General features: G+C 38.8%; 3 protein-coding genes and 1 long non-coding RNA gene across 4 annotated transcripts; 2 read left to right on the top strand and 2 right to left on the bottom strand.

Moving 5' to 3' along the window:
* Positions 1-363: 363 nt before the first annotated feature.
* On the bottom strand, positions 364-2540 carry LOC111223363 (CD59 glycoprotein-like). The gene is made up of 3 exons (XM_022747470.1): positions 2436-2540; positions 992-1099; positions 364-648 (listed from the first exon to the last, which is right to left on the bottom strand). Exons 1-3 carry the CDS (start codon positions 2488-2490, stop codon positions 485-487), a joined length of 327 nt encoding a protein of 108 aa, XP_022603191.1. The 5' UTR covers positions 2491-2540; the 3' UTR covers positions 364-484.
* A 12725-nt stretch (positions 2541-15265) lies between these two features.
* Positions 15266-20133, top strand: LOC111223121 (zinc transporter ZIP4-like). The gene is made up of 4 exons (XM_022747149.1): positions 15266-15475; positions 17531-17887; positions 19273-19474; positions 19892-20133. Exons 1-4 carry the CDS (start codon positions 15266-15268, stop codon positions 20131-20133), a joined length of 1011 nt encoding a protein of 336 aa, XP_022602870.1.
* An 862-nt stretch (positions 20134-20995) lies between these two features.
* LOC111223283 (zinc transporter ZIP4-like) lies at positions 20996-24064 on the top strand. The gene is made up of 7 exons (XM_022747371.1): positions 20996-21321; positions 21494-21688; positions 21999-22097; positions 22304-22358; positions 22480-22632; positions 22728-22915; positions 23011-24064. Exons 1-7 carry the CDS (start codon positions 21175-21177, stop codon positions 23137-23139), a joined length of 966 nt encoding a protein of 321 aa, XP_022603092.1. The 5' UTR covers positions 20996-21174; the 3' UTR covers positions 23140-24064.
* LOC111223284 lies at positions 21274-23104 on the bottom strand. The gene is made up of 3 exons (XR_002665165.1): positions 22994-23104; positions 21894-22094; positions 21274-21339 (listed from the first exon to the last, which is right to left on the bottom strand). It is a non-coding gene; the product is annotated as an uncharacterized LOC111223284 (long non-coding RNA).
* Positions 24065-27968: the final 3904 nt, after the last annotated feature.

The raw sequence follows: 27968 nt of genomic DNA on the forward strand, positions 1-27968 counted from the left end.
GGCTATGGACTCCTTTTAAAAAATCCTTTTGCTTTATCCTTTCTGTTTGGTAATTACACTGTTATAAATGTCGCTAAAAAGTTGATAGGATTTTGAACCACTGCAGTCATTATCAACACGGTAAGTGATCATTGTCAGCTCATAGTTCAAAGTAGAATGAGGGCAACTTGGATTTTGTCCTTATTCATGCTTATAATGAATTTATAAACAAATAGTAAATATTTATTAACTTTTCTACATTTAATGGCTATGGTTGAATCTCTTTTGGGAATTTTTGAAGATTTTTGCAGCGTGGCTAAATGTAGACAGACAAATGGTCTGCAGCAAACTCCCCCAGAATGACTGCTTCATGAATCCAGCAAGGTGAGTGCACACATTTTATTAGGATAAGACTTTATTGTTGAGTGTTTAAAAATGTTTACAGCAGGAGAACAATTAAGTGCTATGAATGAAATCAACAGTCTGAAATCAGGACTTCTTCTTCTTAATTCTTAAAGAAATCCTTTAATTTCTGAAAAACACTTTTTTCTTGGCCGTTGCAGAGTTCGGACTGACAGCAGGAGAAGGTGAATTGAGGGATGGGGTATCTGACAGCCAGAGTCCTGAACTCACAGTCTGCGTAGCTAATGCATCTGGTGTAGATCGTTTCTGAGTGGAGAAAGCGTGAGAAGCACAGCATGCAGTTTTGTGGGCTTTATTATAACCGAAAACAAGGCCTGCACTGCACATTTCAGAGAAAAACTAATAACAGAGAAATTCAGAGACGTTTTCCCCCTAAAATAACCCCCAGTGTCTTGTTATTTGTCCAGAGGACGAAGGGTTAGAACACGAAAAACATCCATTCAATGCCGTCACATTTCCCGTCTCCATCCCTCCAGTCATATGAAACTTTTTTTTGCTGTTATTTCTTCTTAAAACTGTCATTTAATGGTGAATTTCAATATCATTGGATTAAGTACTTCTCGAGTTTTGTTTCCTTTACTCCACTTACCTCCACTGGTGATTTTGATGCAGCTGTCTTCACCCTGGTTACACTGCTGCTTGACTTCACAGCTGCTGGAGGTGCCATCAGGGCAGGAGTAACACTGCAGCGAGACGCCTGGAGAGTTCACATGATTACATGATTACATAAACATTCACTGTGAGTTTCCTCATTTATTCTCTATTCTCATATAAATAAATAAATAAATAAATAAATATAATCATCCGTTAAAGGAGTAGTTTGATTTTGGTGAATGTTAAATGAGAAAATTGATACCATCGTTATGTATTTCAATGTGAAGCTTTATGGCCAGCAGGAGGTTGTCTTAGCACAGAGAGTGGAAACAGGTGAAATCTGTTTATTTGGCTTTGTCCAAAGTCCACCTGCCAGCGCCTCTAAAGCTCCATTTAACACATTATACCTCGTTTTGTTTAATCCATACAAAAATCAAAGTGTATGAATGAAAAGTGGTGTTATACAGGGTTATGTGCTGTGTAGTTAATTCCTAACCTTAGTTAGTTTGTTAACCGTCTCCCCCTCTTTATGCTAAGCTAAGCTAACCAGCTTCTGGCTCTAGCTTCTTATTTGCTGAACAGACATGAGAGAGTTAATCTCTCTCTCTCTCTCTCTCTCTGCAAGTGTATTTCCCCAAATATCAAACTATTCCTTCAATGAAAAGGCTAAACTATAGCTCCTATATGTTTTGCTTTTTAATTAATTGGTATTTACATATTGAACTAAGTAATACAATCATTGTCTTTTATGATGTGACTTTATGTCCATGAAGCTTTTTACCTTTACCTTACCAATTTTGTCGTTTCCTCCTGTATCTTAATGTCAGACATTGAGGAGTTTGTGAGTACATGTATATTTTGGTTTTGGTTGATGAAATTGTGGGATTTAATATTGGGAAGTGTAACTTTAATCGAAACCTATTGCATACTATAGAAGGCATAGTGGAAATGTCTGAACATTTTACTTTCCTGTGCTGAACTTACTGTCGAACTGTTATAGTGTAAACGTCACTGAATGCCTGTCTCCACCTTAATACTAAAAGGATGGCAGACTGTTAAAACCTCAACAACGATGAAACAAAAAACATGCCTGATATGTTGTATTTCAATAAACCAAACCAAATATGACACAACTGTGCACAGCGCAAACTGCATGTTCCGAAACATCATAGCAAATATCATGAATGAATATTTATCACGACTGTGAACTGGAAGCACATGACACAACAGCAGCACATGCAAACTACGCACTGATCTGCCAAAACGTTCCCTCAGGCTGTTATGTGTCCTCTTTGCGAAACATGTAATCTCTCTGACTTAGCCCCACTTGGCTGCGCTTTTCAGGGTAAAAAAAAAAAAAAAAAAAAAAAAGAAAGAAAGAAAAAAAAAGAGTCAGCATTAATGAAAGAGTTTCTTCTTCAGCCTCCCTTTTTTCTTACCAAATCCAAACATGGCAAAGCTGACAGCCAGGCAAAACACCACAGAGCTCCTCATGGTGACTGGAAGCACTGTCAGTCTGAAAATCAAAACAAAAAGCAGTTTCCAATTTTGTCACAGCTGGATAAAAAGCTGGGAATTAACTTTGTGGAAGTAAAAAAAGGAATAACACATGCAGGGAGTCAAGAAGCAAAATACCACTTCGGCATCTTTCTTGCTGTTACAGTTTGATGAAGAGATTTTACACAAAGCAATGTCAGCCTGGTTTATAGGTGCGCATGTTATTTTTCACTTTCACTGATTGTCTGGAGTTAAGTATTAACGTTGTTTGGCTGAACAAAACTAAATGATTTGAAATAGCTTCCATTAACTAACAAAATAAGATCTATAATTGACTTAAGAGAATAAGACAGACAGAAAGTAGGACGTAACATATAACAATTCAGGAGAGAAGGTGAATATTTTTTGATTATTAATATTTACTGATTTATCTATGAAATAAACATTTTCACCACAAATTGGTAGTGGTCTAACACTCACCTGTGAATGTGAGGAAAGTGACTTTCAGCTTGTGAAGAGGAGGCTTTTTGTAACTGGGCCAGCAGACAAAATAAACAACCCATTTGTTTGGGTTCAGAGTCTATGTATGGATTTGATTCAGATGTTTACAAATTGGCCAATATGGTGCAATGTTTCCATAACACAGAGAAACAAGATACAGGTTTCTGTGAGGACATTAGGACATATTTATATATTCTAATGCTTATCTTTATTTCTTATTTAAAAAAAAAAAAGGTCTACATGTTCCTTGCATCAAGAAAGAACCTATGTAGATTGGAAGTGGACAGATGACACAGCAGTAAATAGAGAGTAAATGAGGACAGGCAGGGAAGTGACCGGTGACATATTACACAATTACGGTAATTCGGTTTGTGGAAAAAACACAATGATCTTATTACAATATTTAACCAGAGATTTCATAATGACAGAGAGAGGAAAGAGAGAGATTTAACGAAAAAGCAAGGAGGAGTGGAGTAAGAGAAAAATAAGGAAAGGAAAAGTCATGCAAGACAGGAAGTTGGTTCAACAGAGATTAAGAAAATAGAGACAAAAGAGGAGCAGATGAATAGCATGAAAGAAAGGCAGAGAAAGAGAATAAAGTTTAACAGTGTGAGGCCATTGTTTATAATGCAACTTAAGGTTTGTGTTCTGCATCAGTCCATAACACATCCACTCTGCCTGGACAGAGGAGTCATGTGCTGTGAGCTGGTAAGCTGTTATTGCTGAAGGACTCACCCTTAAAGTCAGATAAGTGCAATATCTCTGTCCATCACAGGAGGAGGAGGGTCAGCACATTTCTGCAGAGAGAGGCTGAAATGAATCAGTGTAATGCTGCTGAATTTATAACAGACACCTTCAGGAGGAAGAAAAAAAAACTGAAAACTTTCAAGTGAAGCTATAAAAATAAAAAAAATAACATGAACAAAGGATGTGTGTGTTTTATGTGCCTCGTGGTGCTGTGTAATGTTTCTTACAATATGAGCAGGCTCTGATGAGGACTTTTTCAATTCAAAGAGTAAGTGTGGTGATATGTTTGTCTTATTCTTCAATGAATCTCATGAAAATACCAAAACTAGACAAGCTTGGTTTCCAACCACCATTTTTTATTGTGCTTTCACTTCATAAAGGGATTTTTTTTTTTTTAAAGAAGAAGAAAAAAACAGAAGACAAAAAGAAAAAAACACCAGAAATAAAAAAGAAAAATCACAAAATATTGCAACAATAAGATAAAAGCAAAATGCAACCAAGAGATTCAATGAAGCTTGTGACTGAAGTTTTTCCCCGAAGAAACAAAAAAATGAAAAAGGATCTGAGTGGAGAGATGAGGAGATTGTAACGTTGCTCAAAGTAACACATGACAAAAACAGAAATTGTCCAAAAACTATTAAAACACGGTGAGTCACACGTTCGTTCACTACCAAGAACATGATCAACATGATAGTTTTATTTTGAATCAATCCCACACGCGTTGTCCTGCTGCTGTAAACACTATCACCAGAAATGTGTTTTCATTCGCAGCTGAAAATAGTCCCCGACAAAGGTTCAATTTACTTCTGTTCATGTAGCTAAAGTGCCAAGCAGTTCAAAAAACTACTTCTTAAAATAAAACCAAATATTATCATAAGATTTACATCTTCGGTGGAAACAAATGGACATGGTGCTGTATGAAACAGACAGAATAAGGACGTTGGAAAGTATTCAGAGACAGACCAATGAGTTGCTGCTTTTAGTCTATTCATGAGCTTTATTGACAATAAGACCCAGTGGTTTTCATCAGTGTTGATGAAGATTCAAGACCTGAGTCAGGACTCGTCAGGTCCTCAAGATTAGAAAACCAACAGACCTCAACCCCATCAAAGTCCGTCTGAGACAAATAGTTTCATGCTGTGTTTTCTATTAACAATGAAAACTGCCAGGAGAGCTGTTTTTTTTTTTTTATTGTGAAGTTTTTACTCTGTAAAATGACTCAACCTCCCACCGCTGTCAGCAGTGACACAAGTTTTATGTCAATAAACATTCAATCAGGACTGAAACTCTGCTGCGGGTGTTATGAGTTCCATAATCCTGAATTCATATTACCTCCTCTTTCTTCCTGTTCTCTCTCTCTCTCTCTCTCTCTCTCTCTCTCTCTCTCTCTCTATTGTAAGCTTCAGAGCCTGCTGGAGGCGTGGAATCAGAGTTCAGAGACACACACACTCATATGCATGAACCAGAAGCATGAAATCAAGTTCATGTTACAGTTTTTCCACTCTAAGTATTTTCTTTATGGACCTGCAGCTTTTTGAATCAGTTTTAGCCTCGGTGCTTAAAGGAAGAGAGATCATTTCAATGTATAATAGATAAGAATATATTATAACCTGTAAAAGTTTATAGTACTAAAACCTTTAAAAGTTGTGTCTTTACAGATCTATGAGTAATAAGAATCAATAAAAAAGAATGATTTTATTTGGGAATCCAGCTCGTGTTATGTTTAATTCAGAGGAGTCTGAAGTATAATTGTGTATCATTTTTCCCAGGGGGAAGCTCCACATTTTCTCACAGAGGTTTAAACGTCGCCATCTCAAAGCAACATGACTTTCCTTTGCCATTGCAGCTATTTAGGTTAATGACTGGCTGTCCTGCTGCTCATTACTTCTTGTCTGAGACCGGGCTAAAGGCTGGTGTAATGAGGCAAACCGGCTCTTTCATTTGTTTCTGGTGCCGACTCCAGCTTCAGTGTGGTTTTTCTTTGTACCTCTGCAGGGCTCACACCTCAGCAGGCAGGATTTTCTACTTTTCTAGTTTCATGTGAAAACTGTTGACACTGGCATTATGTGAATACTTTGTTTTTTTCCATAAAGGGCACAGCTGATTGTAAAGTAAAACCTGAAGCGAATCAATGGTTTCATGAAAAGGTCAGAACTCCTTAGCTACCTTGATGTCAAAATTTCAAAAAGACACTGTGATGCAAGAATAATATCTTTGTTTTTTTTTTCCAATCATGACAGAATTGAATGCTGAAAAAAAAAAAGTTGATCTCATTCATATACTGCAGCAGGTTTGCAGCCAGATCAGGACATGTGTAGATGACTCTTCGCTAAGCTAAGCCACGCTTCCCTTTAGTTACTGTTGCTACACCTGTCAGGCATATTAGCATTACCATAACGACCAGTTTCCCTATTGTAAGTAGCGTTCACATTCATCATGGCAGGTTCAGGACAACTGCACAGTTCAACTCTGACTCACACAAACAGCGGAGCAGCTCCTTCAGTCACGAACGATGACCTGTGTAACTGATCAGTTTCAACTGAACTGAAGTATTTTACAGATTGATGCGGTTATTGATTAGTAACACATTCACGGACAAGGGATAAAACAGAGGAAATTAACTTCAAACTGTCATAAATTTCCCCTCTCTCTCCTCGCTCTCGCTTCTGTTCTCAATCCATGTTCCCTTTATTTTTCTCTCCTTCTTTTCTTTTCCCCTCCCCCTTTCCTTTTTTCTCATCTTGTCCTTCATTCATTGAGTCACTGCCTTGTTTAATTTTTTTCTTCACTCTTTTTACATCTCTCCCCTCCCTCTCCTTCAATCTGCCACCATTTCTCTCTGTCTTTCTCTCATTTCCCAGTCCACTGAGTTAAATATGGGAAAACCAAACCAATCAGGCCATGACATGGTTATTATTTTTAACTGATTTTTTTAATTCCCTCTCTCTCTCTTTCTCTCTCTCTCTCTCTCACTCTCTCTCTGTCATTACCATTTGTTCTCTTTTTCCCTCCCTCTACATCTTTTTATTCTCTCTCTGTCTCAGTCAGTATTCTGTCCATCTGCAAGGTTTCAGCACCTTGAGATTTAAAACCATGAATTAATAAATCATTAACATTTGACCAAGTGTGTGTGTGTGTGTGTGTGTGTGTGTGTGTGTGTGTGTGTGTGTGTGTGTGTGTGTGTGTGTGTGTGCATGGGTGCGTTTTGGAGGATTCTTTAAAAAATAAAAAAAAAAAGAGCCTACCATGAATTAAGAAACCATCCACTGTGTATGTGCACACACAAGTGCTGTGAAGTATTTTTTTTCCACTCGGATGATCCATGAGAAACTCTAAATGAAAGAGGTTCCATAAGAAATCCTAAAAGCATGCAGATTTGCACAAACTACATGTATTATGCAAATCGTGCTCCAACCGGGTAAAATTACTCACCTCATCCAGCGAGGAAAACACACATGTTGGAACTCACCCCGTGGAGCAGATTCAAAGTGAGCGGTGAGTGTTTGAGATACCATGTGCAGAGACGGGGGGGTCTGCAGTTTTTGGATAAATGATGCAGCAGCAGCAAGGTAGAATAAAAAAAAAAAGTATAGATCAGGAATCAGGAATGATTGTACTTCCCGTTGTTTGAGTTGTGTGCAAACCCATGGCACTCTTATAATTTCATGGAAGACTGAATCATAAAACCTGCAATAACTGATTTTTTTTTCTTTTTTTTTTCTTGGCCACTTGAGGGCAGCGGAAAGAGGTTGTGCGCATAATATTAACAAATCGTCAACCTTTAAGTTGGGACGGCGAACTTCTTCGCACACAGTTGCCTCTTCACACATCCAGCAGCAACATTATCGCCAACTCCTGAGGGAAATATCTGGCTCTTTAGCTGCTAAATGCTCCATTGTGTTCACGAGCTAATCACTAACTGTATCTGTTGGCCATTTTGTGCCGAGCAGGTGGTGTACAGAGGGTTTTCAGAGCCCCCCCCCCCCCCATGCATTGTTATTATAAAAATATAGATTATGTCCACTTTAACATTTTCTATGGTAGTTCTTGACATGTGACAACGCCTGGCAATATCACATACTGTATAGTTCTACAAAGCAGCAATTTCAGAGGCTGGAGTGAAATAAGTGAGTAATAAATATATTGTATTGTGAGTCTGAGCTTCTTCCCTCTGGACAAAGAGTGAGAGAGTGAAAGATTATCTCATTTGTCCTGACATCAAACTGTGAAATACTCACAATGAGATGACAACAAAGACTTTTGGATAGGGTTTATATTATGATGTCCCTTCATCTGAACTGTTTTTTTGTTATCTTGCATACGTCATTCTACCACGCTTAACATATTTCTATAATACTGTGTATGTATATGACATAATATTATATATATTCTTATGTTTTGTGCATCTCGTGTTCGAGTGTAACCTCACTGATATAAACGGGGTGGACAGAATAACAGAAAACACTTGTGAGTATAACGCAATGCAATTCAACAGCACCGCAAACTACAGCCTCCAGAACGATCAGACAGGTGAATCAGCACCTCTCTAAAACAGTTGCAACAAAAAGTGAACGTCATAACCTTCCCCTTACACTCACAAGGTCATATTACCTGTGATGTCCTACTTCAGCACGCATGCATGCATACACCAGCGTGTGTGACACAGAGGCCCCTGCTCGCTGAGAGGCTATAAGGACGTCCAATCAGACACTCAGATCCCACAGGACAGCAGTTTTCAACTTGTCCGGTCATTTTCAGGACACTCACAATTAAGCGGTGTAACTACCCTTTAATTAGATATAGGAAGAAATAGTGTCCTCATTAAGGACGTAATTAACTCAATCAATGAACGCTAAAGAGCACTGAATTACCAATTAAACTTCACATACATGTACAACAGTTGTAGTAGTGCAGTGTGTGTGTGTGTGTGTGTGTGTGTGTGTAAGAGAGAGAGAGAGAGAGACCTATGTTTTTATTATCTTATGTCCTGAGAACAAACTTGTGGTCGGGCGTGTGAGGGTTAATACAGTAAATTAATAACTGTATAGGGGTTGACAGAGAGAGAGAGAAAGTGCCATAGGTAGTATAATTATCTGGAGTGACCTGAGTGTCCATGCATGTAAGACATATCTGCTCTCTCTCTCTCTCTCTCTCTCTTTCTCTCTCTGAATCTCAGTTTTTTTTTACCTCCTCTCTCGTCTTCTCCTCCCTCCATCTTCATTGTTCTTCCACGCTGAAACACCTCAATAACTCTCTCAACCCATCACTGTCCAACCTTCATCGAGAAATACATAAAAGAAAGACTGCTTGTGGTCATTCAGATGGAAATGAGTCCACAGAGCAATCTGCTCCAACCAGCCATTCCCATGCAAGTCCACAAAGTTCTCCCTTTAAAGTCCCAATCACATCGTCTCCCAAATGGGAAAGAAATGGGTCTCATGTTGTGTACAACTGAAATGTTCTTCTCCTTAAGGCATGAAATCCAGGGTAGATCTGAGTCCTTGTGTTATGACGGGAGGATGTTAAATATGCACTGTAATAGTATACACCATAGAGAACAACTGAGCAACTGAGCCATGGAAGATTGAGGTTCAGGCTCTCAGGGCAAGACTAGAGTTACTCAATGTGCCTTATTCATCATCGTGTTTGACATGTGACCAAAATAAAGACATATGGCTAAATCCAAAACTACAATTCAACTATGTGATCATTCTTTTTAAAATCTGTCCCTTGTGAGTCCACCAACTTTATAGAAGTACATCACTAAATTGCAGGAGTACTCTTTCAATTCTTAATATTATCATATATAATATCATAATTTGAAAAAGAGAGAAAAGCAGCTGCCCTGTTGTTATCAGGACAAATATCATGTAGTCATGATGGGGCTGATTCTCCTGCCTCTGCGTAAATAGATCTGAATAACTAGATAAACTCTAAATGATCTTCTTTATGAATTAAAGAGAAGAAGAAGTTAAGAGTAGGAGATCAGGATCAGGTCTATAGATTTAGTTTCTCCCCTATATTTTCACTCCGTTGGAGAAGGATGTGCAGCTCCATGGGAAACTGTCTTGGTAGATTATCTGTGTGTCTGCGTGCGTGCGTGCGTGCGTGCGTGCGTGCGTGCGTGTGTATGTGGATTACCAATGTTTGGTATTTATTTCCAGAGCTCCAGAAAGCTCAGTTTGACTTTTTCTCAACAGGAGGTCTTGCTTCAATCACATGCCCCCTGTGTTAGAGTCCTTGTGCCTTGTGTGTGTGTGTGTGTGTGTGTGTGTGTGTGTGTGTGTGTGTGTGTGTGTGTGTGTGTGTGTGTGTGTGTGTGTGTGTGTGTGTGTGTGTGTTCATATTTGCCCAGTTGCAACATGTGTGTGTCTTTGAACTTGCTTTCTTGTGTTTCAGCAGTTTGTGTGTCAGTGTGTGTACATGTGTGTGCGTGTGTGTGTGTGTGCGTGTGTGCACATGTGTGCGCATGTGTGTGTGTGTGTGCACATGTGCGCGTGTGTGTAAGCATAATGTGCATTCGGGTGTGTGTGTGCATGCATGTGTATGTGTGGGTGTGTGTGTCGTCCAGGGTACATATAACTGGATTAGCCGTCATGCTTTTATTTTTGTAATGGAAACATCAGCTTCAGAAAGAAAGTAGGGCTGTGGCCAGGCAGTGGGTGTGTATGAGACAAGGGGGAGAAGGGGGGGGGGTAAGTCGTGTATTCTGTGAGAGGAACCTCTTTCTCCAAAATGTTTTTCAGCTTCGTCTTTACTTCAAACAGCAGTATCGAAACTGTATTTGGGTAGAAATCTTTGATGATGCTTTATTCAATAGGTCCATTCATTCCAATTTATATAAGTTTCCTAGAAAGCAACACTGTCATGACTTAACGCCTGCACTTTCCCTGCTATAACAAGTCATAGTGTCTGCTGTGAGAAAGGTCTGTTCCTGAAATACTTTGGAAAGACGCAGTTATAATGACACCAAACAAGCATCTTGAAATGTAGGAGAAGTTTGTTAAAGCTGATAGGTGGGAATGTGTTTGCACTTTATTATGTGGGGACTTAATGTATGAAATATGAATATCATACAGTATGTAGGATAAGAGGTGGTTAAAGTTGTATTCAGCAATTGATTGCACTTCTATAAACTTGGACAATTTCCAATTGGACAATTAAATGGGCAAAATCTGTGCAGAACTTGCCGACGTGTCCTGATATTCAGGCCCTAATATCAGTCAAAAAAAGTAAAAAAAAACAAACTTTTTCTTTAAAAAAGAAAGAAAAACTACACTTCCCATAATGCAACTGAACATCAGTTAAGACAAAGGAGAAAAAGGGAGTATGTGTGTGTGTGTGTGTGTGTGTGTGTATGTGTGGGACTTGATGAATGTGTGTGTTGAGAACATCTACAGGTTTGCTTGACAGACAACGTAACAGAGAGTGACATGACGATGGGGGGTGTGAAAACAGGTCACTGGACAGTGTGTGTTTTGTCTCAAAAATTGGCAGAGCAAGGGTCACCCATGTCTGTGTGTGTGTGTGTGTGTGTGTGTGTGTGTGTGTGTGTGTGTGTGTGTGTGTACACAGGGGCAGATGTCCAGGGTCCCATGCCATAAGCGAGCGTGTGTGTGCGTTGCTGTCTGTTCATGTGTATGAAGTGACGTGCAGCCAATCAACTCAATGTCCTTCTCTTCAGTGATTTGTACGGCCGACAGCGAGTCACTGTTGACATGATTTCAGCTCATGTTTCATGTCTCAGGCCTCAAGCAACAGCGGAAAAAGTCAGGATTTGTGAAGCTCACCACTCTGAAAGTACAACAAAAACAACACTGTAGCAGCCATGGACTGATACATTTCTTGAGACAATTAAAAGATTAATTCCACAAACACATTTCTTGCTGTTTTCTTTTTCCTGACAACTTGTTTCAAACCAAACTCCAGGGAAATGAACTGGCTGGTCACTCATGTGCAGGCAAATTTTGACAACAACAGAGAATGAGACTTAGCAATGAAAGCAATTTTGGCAATGCTACAGAGCTGAACAGAAGTTTTAGAATAGATTACAACACCGAGCTCTGCTGTTGTTTGTCATTTTACAGCTAAATGACCACAGAACTGAGAGAAGCAGCTTTTCCCTCTAATCTTACCTCACACATGTAAAGTGGCTTCATAATTCCATGTTGTAATGAAGTGTCAGTAAGATGTGAAAGTGAAGTTGAAGAAATTAAATGACAGGTAAAGGCTGAACTTTTTTCTGTTTCAGTGTGTGTGTGTTTTGTTTTCGACTGCACTGTTTCGTTTGGGAGAAATTTTCATTTTGTGTAATTATTAATTACTTATTGTTTGCGTAATCATTTAGAGGCAGCATTTTCAATTTCAAAATAAGTCTTAAATCACATGATAAAATAAAACAAATTCAATTCAAACCTTGAACACTTTTTCCTGCTTATTAATTTAAAAATGATTAATTAATTGAGTATGTATGTTTTATCAGAGATGTTATCAGCTTATAAAGATTTTGGTTTTGGGCACAACAAAAAGGTTTCACACAGGACTGCAAAACACAGATATATGAATGGCTGTGACATTACACAAAGCAACTGCACCATCTAGTGGTTGATACAGCAAAACACACACACACACACACGTTTCAAATCTATTGATTAGACTGTAATGTCAGTACAGTAGATATATATATTGAGTGTGTGTTAACAGAGGAAGATGGATGTTTACTGTTTCTATTCTAGAAGATGAATATGTTCTGTCAACTGTCTCTATTAGTTATACTATACTATTTAATGTATGTATTTATCCTTGTTTTATTGTAAATGTCATCATTATTTGCTTTTACGTGAGAGACTGTGTGTTGCATTTTATGTGAGAAAAAGTGTGTGGTGTCTGTGACTCCATAAACAGCTTGGATAGAGCTGGACAATTTGATTTTAAAAGTTAAATAACCCCCTGCCCCCCGCACACAAAAAAAAAAAAGCCAGCACAGACTTGTGACTGACAGGTTTAACATGATTGTATGTTGTCTCTGGGATCTGTAATCCAGTATGATAAAGAAATACAAAGGCAGTATTGTTCACATTTTAAGTCATGATGTCTCAATTGAGCTGTGAAACCACATTCATAAGGTTTATTTTCTTGTCATGTGCTTGGTGTACATGTTCTTGTGCACAGACTGTCAGTCAAAATGCTGAGTCAGTGTTTCTGTGGTTCACTCATGGGCAAATTTGTCAATGTCTGTAAATTCCTTGGGCTAAAACTTGACTACATTTAGGCTTTTCATGATAAAGAGCATTTATTCTTGTACCGTACCACCAACCCAACATTAAATCCTTACGAGAGACAATAACCCGGCACTCTTTAACCCCTGTACCCTGGTTTTTATGGCTGACATTTAGTTTGATGAACTTCTAGGACGGAAAGCGCTTTGCCTTAAATTGTTGCCAGCAAAACGGGAACAAAACTATCATCTTGCAAATGTACAAACTGACTTTAAAACCACATGTTCATGTTTGAAGTACCTCAGTATTTAATGTCAGGCTATCAAGATTCACAACATATCACCTGTCTGTCTGTCCTTAGACCCAGTCATAATCACACAAAAGCTCTCTGAGATGATGTTACACCTTTAGTTTCCACTACAGGTGCAACAATCTATTCACATCTCACTTAGCTTACATCATATTTAAAATATTATTGCGGATTAGGGTGGAAGGTTAAGCATCTCAATGGCCTCTTCTTCCTGTAACCATTGATTTAGTGGTTTAACAAGACCGAATATCACCTGAATCAGTGGCCTAAAACAGGTAAGTGCCTTTAATGTTGTGGCCACAAATATTGTGCACATCATGATATTATCCCCATATGTAACTGTTGAATATCACACTCCAAAACCACGGATGTAAATCTTCCTCTACAGCAGCTTCTGGGGAAGGCCCTCTACCTGCCTGCAGGGATTTACACTCATTCAGCCAAAAGAGCATTTGTGAGGTCCAACTCTGATGTTGGATGATAAGGCCTCACTTTGCAATACTTAATGGGAACTAAGAGTCCTAATCCAAACCATGAAAATCAGCCCCAAACCAAAAGCACACATTAGAACAATGGCATGTTAAAGATTGCTTGGCACTAACATAAAACTATTTTTCAGATTTACGTCCTCATTGAATCCATAAAACATCCTCCAGACCTCAGTGTCACCGGGCACATGGGACACATGGATGAATTACAGAAGGGGTCTACTGGTCACAGACCCAGGGGCTCAAGAGGACAGGGAGACCCCTACCCCAAGTATGAAGTGACTGTTAATATTTCTGGATTGAAAGTCATAGAGCTCAGTTAAAAGACACAGAATGACCATAAAGGTAAATGTGTGCATTTCTGACATGAATAAAACAAAACAAACAAACTGATGAAATTTAATTTCAACAATGGATACTGATGACACTCACACTGCACATGCTCGGTTAGACCTTCCCTCCACCAGGAAGACAGAAGACACACAGTTTTGGAGTTGTGAATTTTTTTTTTTTTTTTCATGAGCTGTATTTTTGTCCTGACCTTTCGTAGTGAAATAATCAAAATAATCAAAACTTAGTTTGACTCTTTGTTATGTTGACGTGGTTAGCACGTGTCAAAGTCAGCATGTCTAGCTAGCACCTTTTGTTCTGTCATGGCTGGTAGAGTTACAAGTTGATCACACAGCAGTATTTTTCAACAGTGACATGCAGCTAATTTTGTCCCATTGCGCAACAGATGCAACAATGATTGCTCATTTTAACGCATAAAAGAATATAAACAAGTTATTTGGGGAATTATTTGGTAGCCTCTCATGGTCTTACAATATATTTGGCTAAAATTGATCAATTCTTCCCATTTTGACTGGTAGGCCTATGGTCTAAGCAAAATAGAACTCAATAACTGTTCTTTAATAAACATTATTAAATAAATAAATATCATAATATTATTGTAAAAAATAAATCATACTTTATGATTGTAAAATCGTGCATGTTTTCATAAGACTATGCTTGTTGAGACAAAGAGTTCATTAGTAAAATGTATTTTGGGGTTCAAGGTTGGGGTCGATGGCAACAATCAGAATTCTTCCATTCAAATAAGTATTGTGAGTGATACATGTAATTATCTTTAAATAGTATGTATAATTAGCAGAAAGATGTAAGTTCAATAAATTAAAGTTTGGTTCGTCTACTCCAAATAGTCCCCAGTCTCCCCTAGAGGTGATGTAGAGATTTCCTCTGTCCTGTACAGGTGTCAATAGGTTTAATAGACAGGTATAGGACAACACGAACCACGAGTCTCAGCCAATCACAAGCCAGAGTGCAAGTGCAGTGAAACTGCAGTGGTTTTAAACTGATAACAGTTGAGAGCTGAGCTCTATAAAGCTCAATGTGTCTGTAGAAATACCTTGGGACTGTATCAGCCTCTATCTGCCTATTTTGCCCTGTTTTTCTCAGTTTTATTACTTAGTTCTTAGTATTAAAAAGTCGTTTTTATATTAAGTTTTAAGATGTTATCCTCTGCGCTGGTCCTTTTCTCTCTGTTTGCTGGTTCTGGTTTGTTTGGTTCTGTTTCGGGCTCTCCCGCTGTGGAGGAAGCCTACAGGGATGTGGTCAGCATCGTGTCTCCAGGACAGCAGTTTCTGACTGAGGAGTCCCTTCGCTCCCTCTTTAATACACTGGAGAAACGTGTGCAGTGCGGTGAAGTGTCGTGTGAAAAGGTAAGGTTTATTAACTCTGCAGGCAGGTTAGAGAGCCAGGTGGCGGACTGCAGGGTCTGTGTAGAGAGATCAAGGTCCAACAGCTATCAACCAGCTTTTCCTGTTCTTCCTATAACCACACTGATAAACTCGATTTCGGGGATCTTTCAATACTTACTAAGTTACTTTATCATCTGAATTTTACTATAAAAATGTATTGATTAATTAAAAATTAGAGTTCCAGCCAAAACTTCAAAATCACTCATTGTTTATTTGTGACAAGTTATGTGTTTAATTATGGCTATATGTGGCCTATTTGTTTGTCACAAGTTGTTTCTGATTTGCTGTGTGCGGTGCGCACCTGAATTAACCAGCGTCATTTCACAGGTTTCTCGCTGAAACCTGAAATATTTAGTACGCTGTAATCTCGTGAGGTCCTGTTGAATTTTGTTAAGATTTTTTTTCCCTCTCTATTAATCAGGAGTTATTTGAAATTATTAATTAAGTCTATGGAGGCAGGGTGGTTCTGCAATCCAATGCAAATATTTAATAATAAAGCCAAGCTCTCAGTCACTTTATCTGGGCAAATGTTTGACAAAAGGGACTCTCAAACATTGTAAAGGCATCAAAAAGAATACACGTTAATACAAGAAGCTATCCTATCATTTTGTTTTATTGATACATGTTACTCTGTAAACTTTAATTACATTAATAATAACTTTAATAACAGTTTCAATTCATAAACTAAAGTCATTATTGTAGCACTGGTCCATATGCTCATTTTATGAAGGGCACTTTTATGTATTTGCAGGCAACCTGGATAAAGCCACAGTACATGATTGAAGTGTCAAGTGTTAACAACTGGCTGGCAAATGAAAAATATGAAAAACGGCTTTACTATGCAGGTGATGACACAGATTATTTGACTTTTGATAAAGTTCTGATATCAAAAGAAGCAGTGAGAGTTTTCAGTAGTGACAAAGTTGTAATATATTGTAAATTACAGATTGCCAGTAGTGTTATAACACGTAACAGGCAAACTTGAAACAGATCCAATAAAATAATAAACCTTGTCTGACCCACAATAAAAGATTATAGTGTCTCTTTGACACTGACATTAACAAAATGTCAAGGAGTCCTGTACTTTCACCTTGTTGGGTCATATTGATTACACCCTTTGTTTCCTGTTTTGACTGTTGAAAGGGCAGGTTCACCCAAATTACAAAAGTAATTAAAAAAACATTTTTTCTCACTTACATCTGCTGGTTTGTAGCCACAGACAGTTTTGGTTTTTTTATGTGCCCAGGTTCTGAGATATCAGAAGTCTTCCTCTATCGCCACTCCAAATACAATAAAGGCGAATGAAACTGTATTTATGAAATTACATTTAAAAGTCCATCAGCAAAGCTTCTTGCTAGAAAACTCACTACAATCAAAATTCTATTCATCTTTAAGGTATTTGGGGTGGAGCCGGAAATCTTACAGACACGTATCTGAAAGGCAAAATATGTATAAGAAAATATGTTTATTTTGTCATTTGGGTGAAGCAAACATTTGATAAAAACCCATTTAATAAAGTCAAACTAATGAATAACGTTTAATAACTGCATGTTTTTTTTAATCCTCTCCCCATCTCAGAGTTTCTAGTTCAGGATAGATGGTTGTCATTATTTTATGGTGTTTTCTTCCATTTATATTGTAGCCCATATTCTTTCTTGTTATCTTGTAATCTTCTTGTTATCTGAAAAGGTTGTTTTCTAAAAAAAAAGGCAATAAAAGAGCTCATATGGTTTCACTTTAGATTACTGTTAATTATGTGAATGTTGATTTTAATGTTGAATTTAACAAAGGTTTACCCATTTTGTACAACAATAATAAAGTAAAACAAAGAAATAAATAAACTTTGATTTAATTGTTCCAGCAAATGTTTTTTTTTTTTTTTCTGCATGTGCATTTTTTTATAGAAGTGTTTTTATATATGGAAATGACTGAATTAGTAACTACATTGTGTTACTTGCGTCTGTATGTGTGTGTGTGTGTGTGTGTGTGTGTGTATATGCTCTGCTGTCTGCGCAGTGTGATCTAACAGATGCCGTTCACCAGCTGATCAGCAATCACTCCATCCACGGAGAGGGCAACACCGCAGAAGGCAGAGGAAATGTAACCATCACTGTATCTCAGTTCACTGACTTTGCTGCCGGCTGCGTCCTGTACCTAGCTTCTCCTGGCCTGGTCTGCGCCGCGGTAAGGCAGGGGAGGTGGGGAGAGGAGACCGAACATTTCCTGCACAAAATCACACATCAGGACCACCACGAACACCAGCATGAGAAGAGCGGGGCACGCCACGACCACGACCATGAACACCTCGACGTTCATGGATTAGAGGCTCTGCTTCAAGAGCTTCACGACCACTACGAGCCATCACACAGTGAGGTGAGTTTATGGGCTACATCAAAAGAAAACAAAATAAAACATTAAAAACTAAAGAAAAATTGAGTATTTGTTCATCTGTGGTCTGTTCATACCTGTGTCATTTTAGGAGACCCTGTGTTGGTCCCAATCTTTTCTGTCATGCCCCCTTTTGCAAGAATGTTTTTCTTTTCCCTGTCAAACATCTGTCCATCTTGTCCATCCCTAATCTTTCTGACTTGCGAACAAATCTGATGAGCCAGCATCAGAGCAATTAATCACAACAATACATCTTTTTCACAGCAGACATTTAGGCTTGACGGAGCAGGAAAAGCACAGCTGGAACTGCTAACATTAATAATTAAGGGTCAGTTCCAGCAATTATAGAGTGTAATAGAGTAATTAATGTTAAGTGTTTCACCAAAATGTCAGATGTAAAAAAAAATGTCTGTTCAGTTTTATTTCACTCCACATGGACTTGGTTTCCACAATGTGATTTTTCGTATTTATTCATGTGTAACTATAAGACTGTCCAGACATCAGTCATGCACATGCAGATTGACAGTAGTAATTCAGCTATACTTTACTCTTGCTCCTGGTCCCCTGCAGTATTTACCACTCAACATATCTTATCATACTTGGGTGATGCCTGCAGTTAGACCTACTAGGCTTTGCCCTGTACTCAGCCACATCACCGTCACACTAGTCATCACAATAAAAAGATGTCATTTGTATGTCAGAAGGAAGGAAGCTTGTGATCAGTTTGCGGAACACATTTTCTTCCTCTTCCTGGAGGATTTTCCATTTTCTTGCTGAATGCATAGCCAGCTTATGATTTCACCAACACCTAGCCCTTCCTGTATTTCTTTTTTTTTTCTTAGATGATGTTGTTTGTTGATATTATGTTTATGTCGCTTGTCTTCATCTATTGTTTCCTGTTGTCAAATGTATTTTGTTTTAAACGTTGTATGGTGAAGACAATTCTTCATAATATGGACAATAACATTCGTGTATAACTACTTAAGCAAAGTTAAGACAACACTGACAAAACAATCAGGAATCCTTAACAACAATACACGTTCTTGTAACTGTTATTAATAAACCTTGACATCTCAGTTAATTGAACTCAGGGTGAATAATTAGTTCAAAGTTGCTTTTATCGGTTTTGTAAATGTAAAATCAACTCTGTTAACTGAACCTAAGAAAATCAGTTCAATGAAATTAAGATATTAAGTTCAATCAACAACTAACGAGTCATGCTGACAATTAAACTGCAACTGCTTGATTAAAACAAAAAAAAATAAAATATGAACAGTGTACTGTCGACAAATCTTATGCAGTTGCGTGAATTAATAAAACTCTCTGTCTTACCCATTCTCCTCATCCTTCCTCTTCACCACGGTAACCAGAGCTGTGTAGCAGCCAGTGACATCATGACAGAGGTCAACGCATCATCACCAGACCAGAGGCAGGAAGTGGGTGCAGCTTTGGGCCGCGTCCTGTATCACGCTCTGAAAGGGCACTGCTTCATCACCCAGTCCCTGCCTGAGGAGAGCTTCTTCCTGGACTTCATCATGGAGCGTCTGGGGTCAGAGAACTTTACTGTCGGGGGTAAATGTCCAGCACAAAAAAAAAAAAAAAAACACCGACACAGATACATGGACACACACAGGGCTGCAGAAATAACAATCACTCAAAAACCCAGATCCTATTTTTACTGTCTTGTTCAGCACATGGGAGAGAGCCACTCCTTTGAAATAACCCAATGTGTAAATGTAGCAAGTAAAACTGATTTAAACTGCAGAATTTCATTTATTATAATAATATGCATATTTTCCAGGAGTACTTTTGTGTGCAAAAAATTGTGACTGTTGGTTCCACTGAAATATTTCAATGTCATTGATTTTTTTTTTATTTTTTATATCAACACACGTCTTCATTTTCTATATTTTCTTTCTTTATGACGGTCAGTCATGTCACCTGGAAACCAACGTGAATCTGATGGTTGTTTACATTTGTGCTGTGTAGATCTGGAGGCTCTGATGCGGAGTCTGAACGTAGGGCCTGCGCATGAACATGAGCACCACCACCAGGAGGACGAACACACCGATCACGATCACAGCGGCGCAAGACGGCAGAAGAGGAGCAGCCATGAACATCATGTGGGGCACGGAGGAAACACCAGCTGGGATCAGGTATATATGCCAACACAGAGTGCAGAAGACGTGATCTGTTCACACCTGACTTCAGACAGGTGCATAGGAGAATAAGTCACCAGTCAAAGTAGAAAGTTGTAACAAAAAATAATGTAATTAAAACTGCAATCATTAGTCAATTAGTTAGTTGATAGACATAATCTTTATCATGATCTGTTCTTTGAGGATTGCCACTTTCCTCTGTTTTAATATTATTGTATATTTGATATTTCTGTGATGCTATTTTCTGACTTTCTATTGACAAAACTGTTAATCAGATAATTAATTTTATTATTAATTGTAGCCCTAACAATAATAAACTGATATGAAATAACACAATAGCTGACATAACTACAGAAAAACACACAGTATGTGAGGAGCAGCCAGGGTCAGATTTTACTACAGTCCCTCATAGATCATCAGGCAGCTACCAACCAAAGCTTAAACGTTGTGATTTCTCCCAGCGCTGTTTCTCGGCTGAAGAACTGGTCCTGATCTTTGGTCTGGCAGACAACAGCTCTGCCTCCTCCGGTCTGGGCCGGTCTGACGTGGCTCGGCTCAGTCCGGCATTGGTCCAACAGATCCTGAGCGGAGCCTGCGAAGACATCACAGAAGAAGCGAAACCAGATGGGCTCACCAAGACTGAGAGTAAGTGTGTGTGTGTGTGTGTGGGTGTGTGGGTGTGTGTGTGTGTGTGTGTGTGTGTGTGTGTGTGTGTGTGTGTGTGTGGACTCGAGTGATGAACAGTGATCCTGCCTCTACAAGTAGTAATATTAGACATAGAAGATGCAGATGTTGCACTTGAATGTCCCTTCAAGTTGTTATCAGAGGAGTGAACTTGGTTTCTACGTTTTGAGGCAGATTGCGTTCATTTTTTATATTATATTTTTTATACATAATATAATTCAATTTACGTTAACTTTCCTTCAGCTGCATTTCTGTGTTTTATTTTGTTGCAAAACATTAACAAAGGTAAAACATCCAAAGATAAAGAACAACATCTGGCTCCTCTTTCTCAGGATCGTACTTCGCTCTTGTTCATCATGTTGTTGACCCCGACCCCTTTCTCTGTTCTGTCCTCCTGTTGCAGGATACCTCTATGCAACCCTCGCCAACATGGTGGTAACACTGACGTCCATGTTTGGCATCGTGGTGCTGCTGTGTACCGCCTGCACCGATGTGTTCCAAATGTGCATCCAGTTTTGCGTCAGTCTGGCTGTAGGTTCACTGACTGGAGACGCCTTAATGCACCTGCTTCCCATGGTGAGCACCGTTTTAAAGCTGCAGGGAGAGATTGTTTCAGACCACTAGGAGTTTGGTAAAACTGTAAAACATCCAATATTCACTTAGATTTTAGTTTTGGTTTGGAGACTTTACAGTTATAATGTAGAGTATTCTTCATTTTTGTGTGACTACTTCCGGCGTCTGTGTGCAGTTTCTAGGCTTACATGTGCACTCACACGACGGCAGCAGCCACAAGCACTCAGAGAATCATCACGAAGAAACTCCAGACTACATTTACAAGATGTTGGTCGTGTTGGCCGGGATTTACTACTTTTACCTGATGGAAACAATCTTCTCTCTGGTCACATATAAAGATAATCACCACCATCACCAACACCATCATGCGGTAAGAAAACAAAAACATACCACTACAGGTAAAACTGTACCTATTAGTAGTATAACTATAGACAGAACATATTGCTTACGAACCATTTTCTGAATTTTTATATTCCACATTGTGCAGCAGTGTTCAAAGATTTTATTCATGCAAAAACTGTCTCAAAGGATTTTATTTTCACTCTCAATTATTTGTGCTGCATGAAGGTGAATACCTGTTGGATGACTTTTCTTCCTCTGCTCATTCCTCCTGTTGCAGTCTTTCCTTTTACCCTTTTTCCTCCGTCTTTAACCAGTTTTCTCACTTCCTGTCTCTTCAGGAAGAAGCAGAGCCTCACCACTGTGACCATGGGGGAGTTTTAGAGATGTATCAACAGGAAAGGAAGCGAAAAGACAAGTCGGCATCAAAAGCAGACCTGGTGAGAAACATAACATTAACATTTGACGTTTTAAGGTGGAATACTGATCAAAACCGAAACAGTTCAGATGCTTCAGCCAACAATTTGGAAAAATTAGAACCAGTAAAGAAGCTGTGTCCAAAGACAAACATATTTTACGTCAATAATAGGACGGATTACTGAATGTTGTTGGTATACAATTAAATTTGAGTTCATCTACTTTTCAGGTTGGCTGTGAGGAAAACGTGAAATCACTTTCAGAACCAAAGGAGCTCACCAGAGGTGAGTAAAGTAGTTTCCAACACGAAAACAAGCATGATATCATCAAGCTGTGATAATGGTGCTCATCACTGTGGCTGCGAGAACTATGATAATTGTTAACTTTGTCTGCCTGCCTCTGCAGAACAACGTCTGCTGCCTTATATGATAACTATCGGTGACGGGATCCACAACTTTGCGGACGGCTTAGCCATGGGTGCAGCTTTCTCTCTGTCATGGAAGTCTGGCTTGGCCACATCACTGGCCGTGCTCTGCCATGAGCTACCACATGAACTGGGTAAAGAACACACCCAAAGGCAGGGAAGCGTCTGGTATGCTCATTTTTCATTAATGATTTCTTAACATCGTCCCGTTGCATTTGTTTCTCCCCAGGTGATTTCGCCATTCTGCTGCACAGCGGCGTGTCCGTCCGCAGGGCGTTGCTTTTAAACGTCGGCAGCGCCATGACCTCGTTCATCGGCCTGTACATCGCCCTGTCCATCGCCACCGACCTCGCAACCAAACAGTGGATAGCTGCCATCACTGCAGGGCTCTTCCTGTACGTGGGACTGGCTGACATGGTGAGTGTTTGTGTTTTACAGACATTGAAAGACAACAGAATGAGTCGTGAATAAATGATATGCAGAGAAAGATGATACCTCCATCTCCTCTCCAGCTCCCCACCATGGTCCACATCAGCAACAAGAGACCCTGGCTGATGTTTCTGCTGCAGAACGTCGGCCTCCTAACCGGGTGGGGTATTATGATGGTGCTGTCCCTTTACGAAGAGAGCATCAGCTTTTAATACACAGATTCATGTCAAGACACATACGCCAGCACATTGACCCGCTCAGTCGGTGTGCCTAGCTCCAGGTATAATCTCAGCAGAATGTAATATCGATGAACGAGCAATATATATGGGAACATTTTGGCCTCCCTGTGACCTTTTCCTGTATGTTCAATGCAGTAGGTTTCCATTTTATTAGATACACAAAATAGTGGTGGGGAGCGTCTTACCACATAATGCAATCTGGTACAACAACACCATAATCAGCCGGCAGGAGAGCTGAAAATAACACTCCTCTGACAGTCTCAACAAAACCTGAATATGATGAACCTCTGCAGTGGACTGCATTGGCTGTAGGAAGGAGAGACTATTAAACTTAACTCTCAGTCTATAGAACATATATAAAAAAAAAAAAAGAAGTTAACATTTTTTTTTTTTTACCAATGCTGACATTAGCTCACCCTGTATGGTTTTTCCTCACATTTTATGAAGCATTTTGTGGCTGGTGACACATCCACACACGTCATCTTCAGCTGACGTTTTACAGTCTTTTTACAGGTTAAAGTTACTTAATCATGAAATTAGAATTGATTTCGGACGGTTTAAGTCCACAGCGACCCATAGCTGTTGTCAGATTGTATTTTGCAGCAATGATAAGTGTCAAATGATAAACAGCACAGCGAATTTCAGAATATGCTGTACATGTGTTGGTTCCCCTTGAATTCCTTAGTGATATACTTGCATCATACAGCTTTGTACAGAGTTGTTCTTTTTGTGCTTTTTCTTAAGTGTATCTGTTGCAGAGTCATCAGGAAAATGTCACATTCACTAAAGAAAAAGGGAAACAATAGAGAAATGATACTGACTAAACTAAAAATCTCACAACACTAACTATGATGAATGTAAACGTATAAATAAAAGTGTTAATATGTTGGGATATACAGTGTGGTACATCTTTTGTATTTTTGCTGTATTTGAAAATTGAAAATAAAGAAATTAAAACTTACTCTATTTTTTTTTTCTTCTGCCTAAGCAGTTGGTGCATGAAAACTTAAAACACATTTACCGTTCAACTTTGGAGATGAGGAGGAAAAACAGCTTTCACTCACTTCCAGCAGTGGTTTGGGCCTTTTGGCCTTTGATTATAAATTTAGATCTTAATGTTGGCACTGAGAGCTCTCTATAAAATGGTTGGAAACAAGTATCAGAAAAACTTTCATCACTGACATTTAGTAGTTTTAGTCTGAAATTAAAGTACTATCCATTTGGGAGTGAATCTGTGCTCTAACTAATTTTAGAGGTGGATTTATCCTTTCCTCTTGCATTAGATCATGGTTTTGACTTTGAACCCCAGGTAACATGAAAAATTAAAAGCCAAAAATAAATCAATTTGTAATCTTTGTGTGAATGAAGCCGGAGGTACAGTGGAAACTGTGACTGTTTTTATCCGTCTCATCTAATCTTCTCGACTTAGAGGTTATGTGATTGTCTTCATTAGGGACAGAGTCCACTGACAACTTATCGCACAAAGAGAGAGAGAGAGATACATTCAATGAGCACTTTATAAGGAACACCTGAACACCTGCTTATTCATGCAATTATAAAATCAGCCAATCCTGTGGCAGCAGTGCAGCGCATTAGAATTATGCAGATACAGGTCAGGAGCTTCTGTTAATGTTCACATCAAATTTTAGAACCGAGAACAAATGTGATATAATGTGAATCTCAGCCTATCTGAGTGCTGCTGACCATTTGCATCTCTTTAGGGCCACAATTTACCACCTTCTAACGGTTACTTCCAGCATGATAATGCACCATGTCACAAAGCAAAAGTCATCTCAAACTATCTTCATGAAGATGACAATGAGTTCAGTGAACTTCAGTTTTTCCTCCCCAGTCACCAGATCTGAATCAAACAGATCTGAATCTTTGGGGTGTGGTGGAACGGGAGACTGGCAGTATGAATGTGCAGCGGACAAATCTGCAGAAATGATGTGAAGCAATCACATCAACAAGGACAAGAATCTCACTTGTAAGTTGCTTTGGATAAAAGTGTCTGCTTAACGAGTAAATGTAAGTGTTCTCAACATCTTGTGGACTCCATCACGTGAAAAGTTGGGGCTGTTTTCAGAGCAAAGGAGACGTCACTGATTTATCCTTTGACCTCATGGCCTGGTTTTTGCTGTAATATGCATTGTCAGCTTTGAGACCTTATATAGACAGGTGTGTGCCTTTCCAAACCACGTCCAATCAGTTGAATTTACCTCAGGTGGATTCCAGTCAAGGTGTAGAAAGACGAGGCACCTGAGCTAAAATTCAAGTGTCACAGTAAAGCGCCTGAATACTTATATCAAGGTGATATTTCAGATTTTCCTTTGTGATAAATTTGCAAAAATAATCTAAAATCCTCTTTATTTATGGGTTATTTCATAGATGTAGATTGATGAGGGAGAAATGAATTTAAACAATTTAAGCATAAGGCTGCAACACAACAAAATGTGGATAAGGGGTGGGGATAAGTCAGCATATACAGTATGAATGCTTAGTCATGACTAGTGTGCATTTTGTCTCAGATAAATGACCCATTTAATGACAACATGTAGGCTGTGCACTGATCCTTTAAGCATATGCCGTAAAAAACAAATTACAGAGATTACAGCACGTGGCTGCTGACGGAGGAGAACTGGATTTTCCTGAAGTCAGCTTTCCAACCTGCCATCCATCACTCTCAACTTCCACAGAACATTTTAAGGGTTTTAATGAGTCTCTAGAGTCCTGTAACTTTACTAATAAAACACTTGACAATTACATGTAAAACTGGACCTTTGAGCTGAGCATTATATAGATAATAATGTCTTTTACAGTAGTGTTGACAGATACAATCTGATTTTACAGACAGAAAATGAACCAAGACAGACTAGAGAAAGACCAAGACAGAGAGACTACCTAGTTGGGTTACGCTGTAATTCTGGATGGGAAGTTTTACAGCGTCATAAAGAAGTGTGTCAGGCAGTAATCCAGTGACATAGAAAGATGAAAGTTGCACTAAGCCCTCTGTCTCTCTCTCCTGCCAACAAAACAACATTTCCATACTACTGTGTTACTTGTTCTTCCAAATGTTGTTTCCTGAGGAACCTCACTTAATAAAGTTAGAAAAATGTATGTCTCCCTGTGTCACATACAGTATATATATATGTATATATATATATATAGTCATTTTAACAGCCTGTTTGACTTTGACCACCAAAATCTAATCAGTTGTTTGTTGGATCCAAATGGACATTTGTGCCAAATTTGAAGGGATTCCCTGGAGGAGTCCCAGATATATCACATTCACAAGGTCAAAACCATGTTTTGTGAGGTCACCGTGACCATGACCTTTGACCACCAATGTGGTAAATGAATGTTAGTGCCAAATTTGAAGAAATTCCCTTGAGGCATTCCTAACTTATCGTGTTAATGATAATGGGACGAGCAACCCGAAAACAAAATGTCGCCAGCGATGAGGCATAAAAACATTTATCAAACATATATGGAATACAATATTCAGTAACAACACAAAATGCTGCTGATGTTATATTGATAAACTAAAGTGTACATACTGCTAAGTTTTTTGTCTCTACCAGCTCACTGTGTGTTCGTTGATCCGTTGAGGAGAAAATAAGAAATAAATGTCATTTCTGTATTTATCTGAAGAGCCAGTCTTTTTCAAGAATAAACATTCACCAGGAGTTGCTGTTTATTGTGAATCACCTAACCTTCTTTACCTAACCTTTCGGGAAAAGGCTGAGTTAATGACCCAGTATTTCCTTGCTGCACCCACAGTATATTATTACATGGAAGCTAAGTCCAGTAAGATCTTCTTTTGGTCTTCTTGTGTTGGCCACTGGGTGAAGCAAGCTAAAGGAGCACTTCTTATTTAAAACCTTGTATTTATTATAGGGTTAGCATGTCTGTAACATTCAAAAAAGTGTTTTAAGTATTATTGCAGCACCCTAGTTAAATTACCCATCCTCTAACATTAATAGGTCGTGGAAAGACAACCATGGGAACTGCATTTCACTCCCCAGTGTATATACATATATACTGTATATATGCTCAGTGGACAGATTTCTTGACATTTTATGACATGATGTCAAAGTCAAAGCAGATATTCAAAAGTCAGAGTCCAGTGTAAAGACACAATGAAGAAAGAAGCTCAGGCTGTCACCTCACCCGTGCAGCAGCATCGCTGGTTTTCCTCCTGAATGTTGGCATTGTTGTGTTTCACTTGCCTCATTCTAAAGAGCACGTTTTATCTTTCATCTTTGTCTTCTGCATTAGAAAATCATTTTAATCAGGCTGTATGCCATTTCTCTAATGAGAGGATCAATACCACTCTCATGTCTGAGCAGTAAATATGAAGCTGCCGTCAGGAGACAGTGACCTGGTAGGCACATTTTAAAAGTCATGCTAGCCCCCCCACCCCCCTTCAGTCTTTGTATTCAAGCTAAGCTAACCGTCTGCTAGCTATAGCTTTATATTTAACATACAGACATAAGAGAGGTATTGATCTTTTCATCTAACGCTCAACCATTAAGCAAATAAGGCTCTTTCCCAAAACATCGAACCTATTTCTTTATGTAAGAAAATTTTTCTAAGCCATTTTCCATTTTCCAGTGATGCACCGGCCACTGGGCCCTGATAGTAACTTGCTTTTAAATTTTCAAACAAGAAAAACATGGCGACTGTTCCGAAAAATACATATATTAACAGCAATAATCAGGTCATGCAGTTGCAGAATCATGCTTAATTTAACTGTAATAAACTGATTTTCTCACTTACTCCACAACTGCTCTTCACAGTAA

The sequence above is a fragment of the Seriola dumerili genome, unplaced genomic scaffold (assembly GCF_002260705.1).
Source record: "Seriola dumerili isolate Sdu_G_001 unplaced genomic scaffold, Sdu_1.0 BDQW01000110.1, whole genome shotgun sequence".
NCBI classification, from domain to species: domain Eukaryota; kingdom Metazoa; phylum Chordata; class Actinopteri; order Carangiformes; family Carangidae; genus Seriola; species Seriola dumerili.

Bases quoted from the DNA above. Each gene is read 5' to 3' on its own strand.
- LOC111223363 (XM_022747470.1), bottom strand. From the start codon at position 2,490: ATGAGGAGCTCTGTGGTGTTTTGCCTGGCTGTCAGCTTTGCCATGTTT. The intron at 1,100-2,435 runs GTAAGAAAAAAG...TGAACTCTCCAG, and splicing joins CTTTGCCATGTTTGGATTTG to GCGTCTCGCTGCAGTGTTAC. The intron at 649-991 runs GTAAGTGGAGTA...TTCTCCACTCAG, and splicing joins CATCAAAATCACCAGTGGAG to AAACGATCTACACCAGATGC.
- LOC111223121 (XM_022747149.1), top strand. From the start codon at position 15,266: ATGTTATCCTCTGCGCTGGTCCTTTTCTCTCTGTTTGCTGGTTCTGGT. The intron at 17,888-19,272 runs GTGAGTTTATGG...CACGGTAACCAG, and splicing joins ACGAGCCATCACACAGTGAG to AGCTGTGTAGCAGCCAGTGA. The intron at 19,475-19,891 runs GTAAATGTCCAG...TGTGCTGTGTAG, and splicing joins AGAGAACTTTACTGTCGGGG to ATCTGGAGGCTCTGATGCGG.
- LOC111223283 (XM_022747371.1), top strand. From the start codon at position 21,175: ATGGTGGTAACACTGACGTCCATGTTTGGCATCGTGGTGCTGCTGTGT. The intron at 21,322-21,493 runs GTGAGCACCGTT...GTCTGTGTGCAG, and splicing joins TAATGCACCTGCTTCCCATG to TTTCTAGGCTTACATGTGCA. The intron at 21,689-21,998 runs GTAAGAAAACAA...CTGTCTCTTCAG, and splicing joins ATCACCAACACCATCATGCG to GAAGAAGCAGAGCCTCACCA.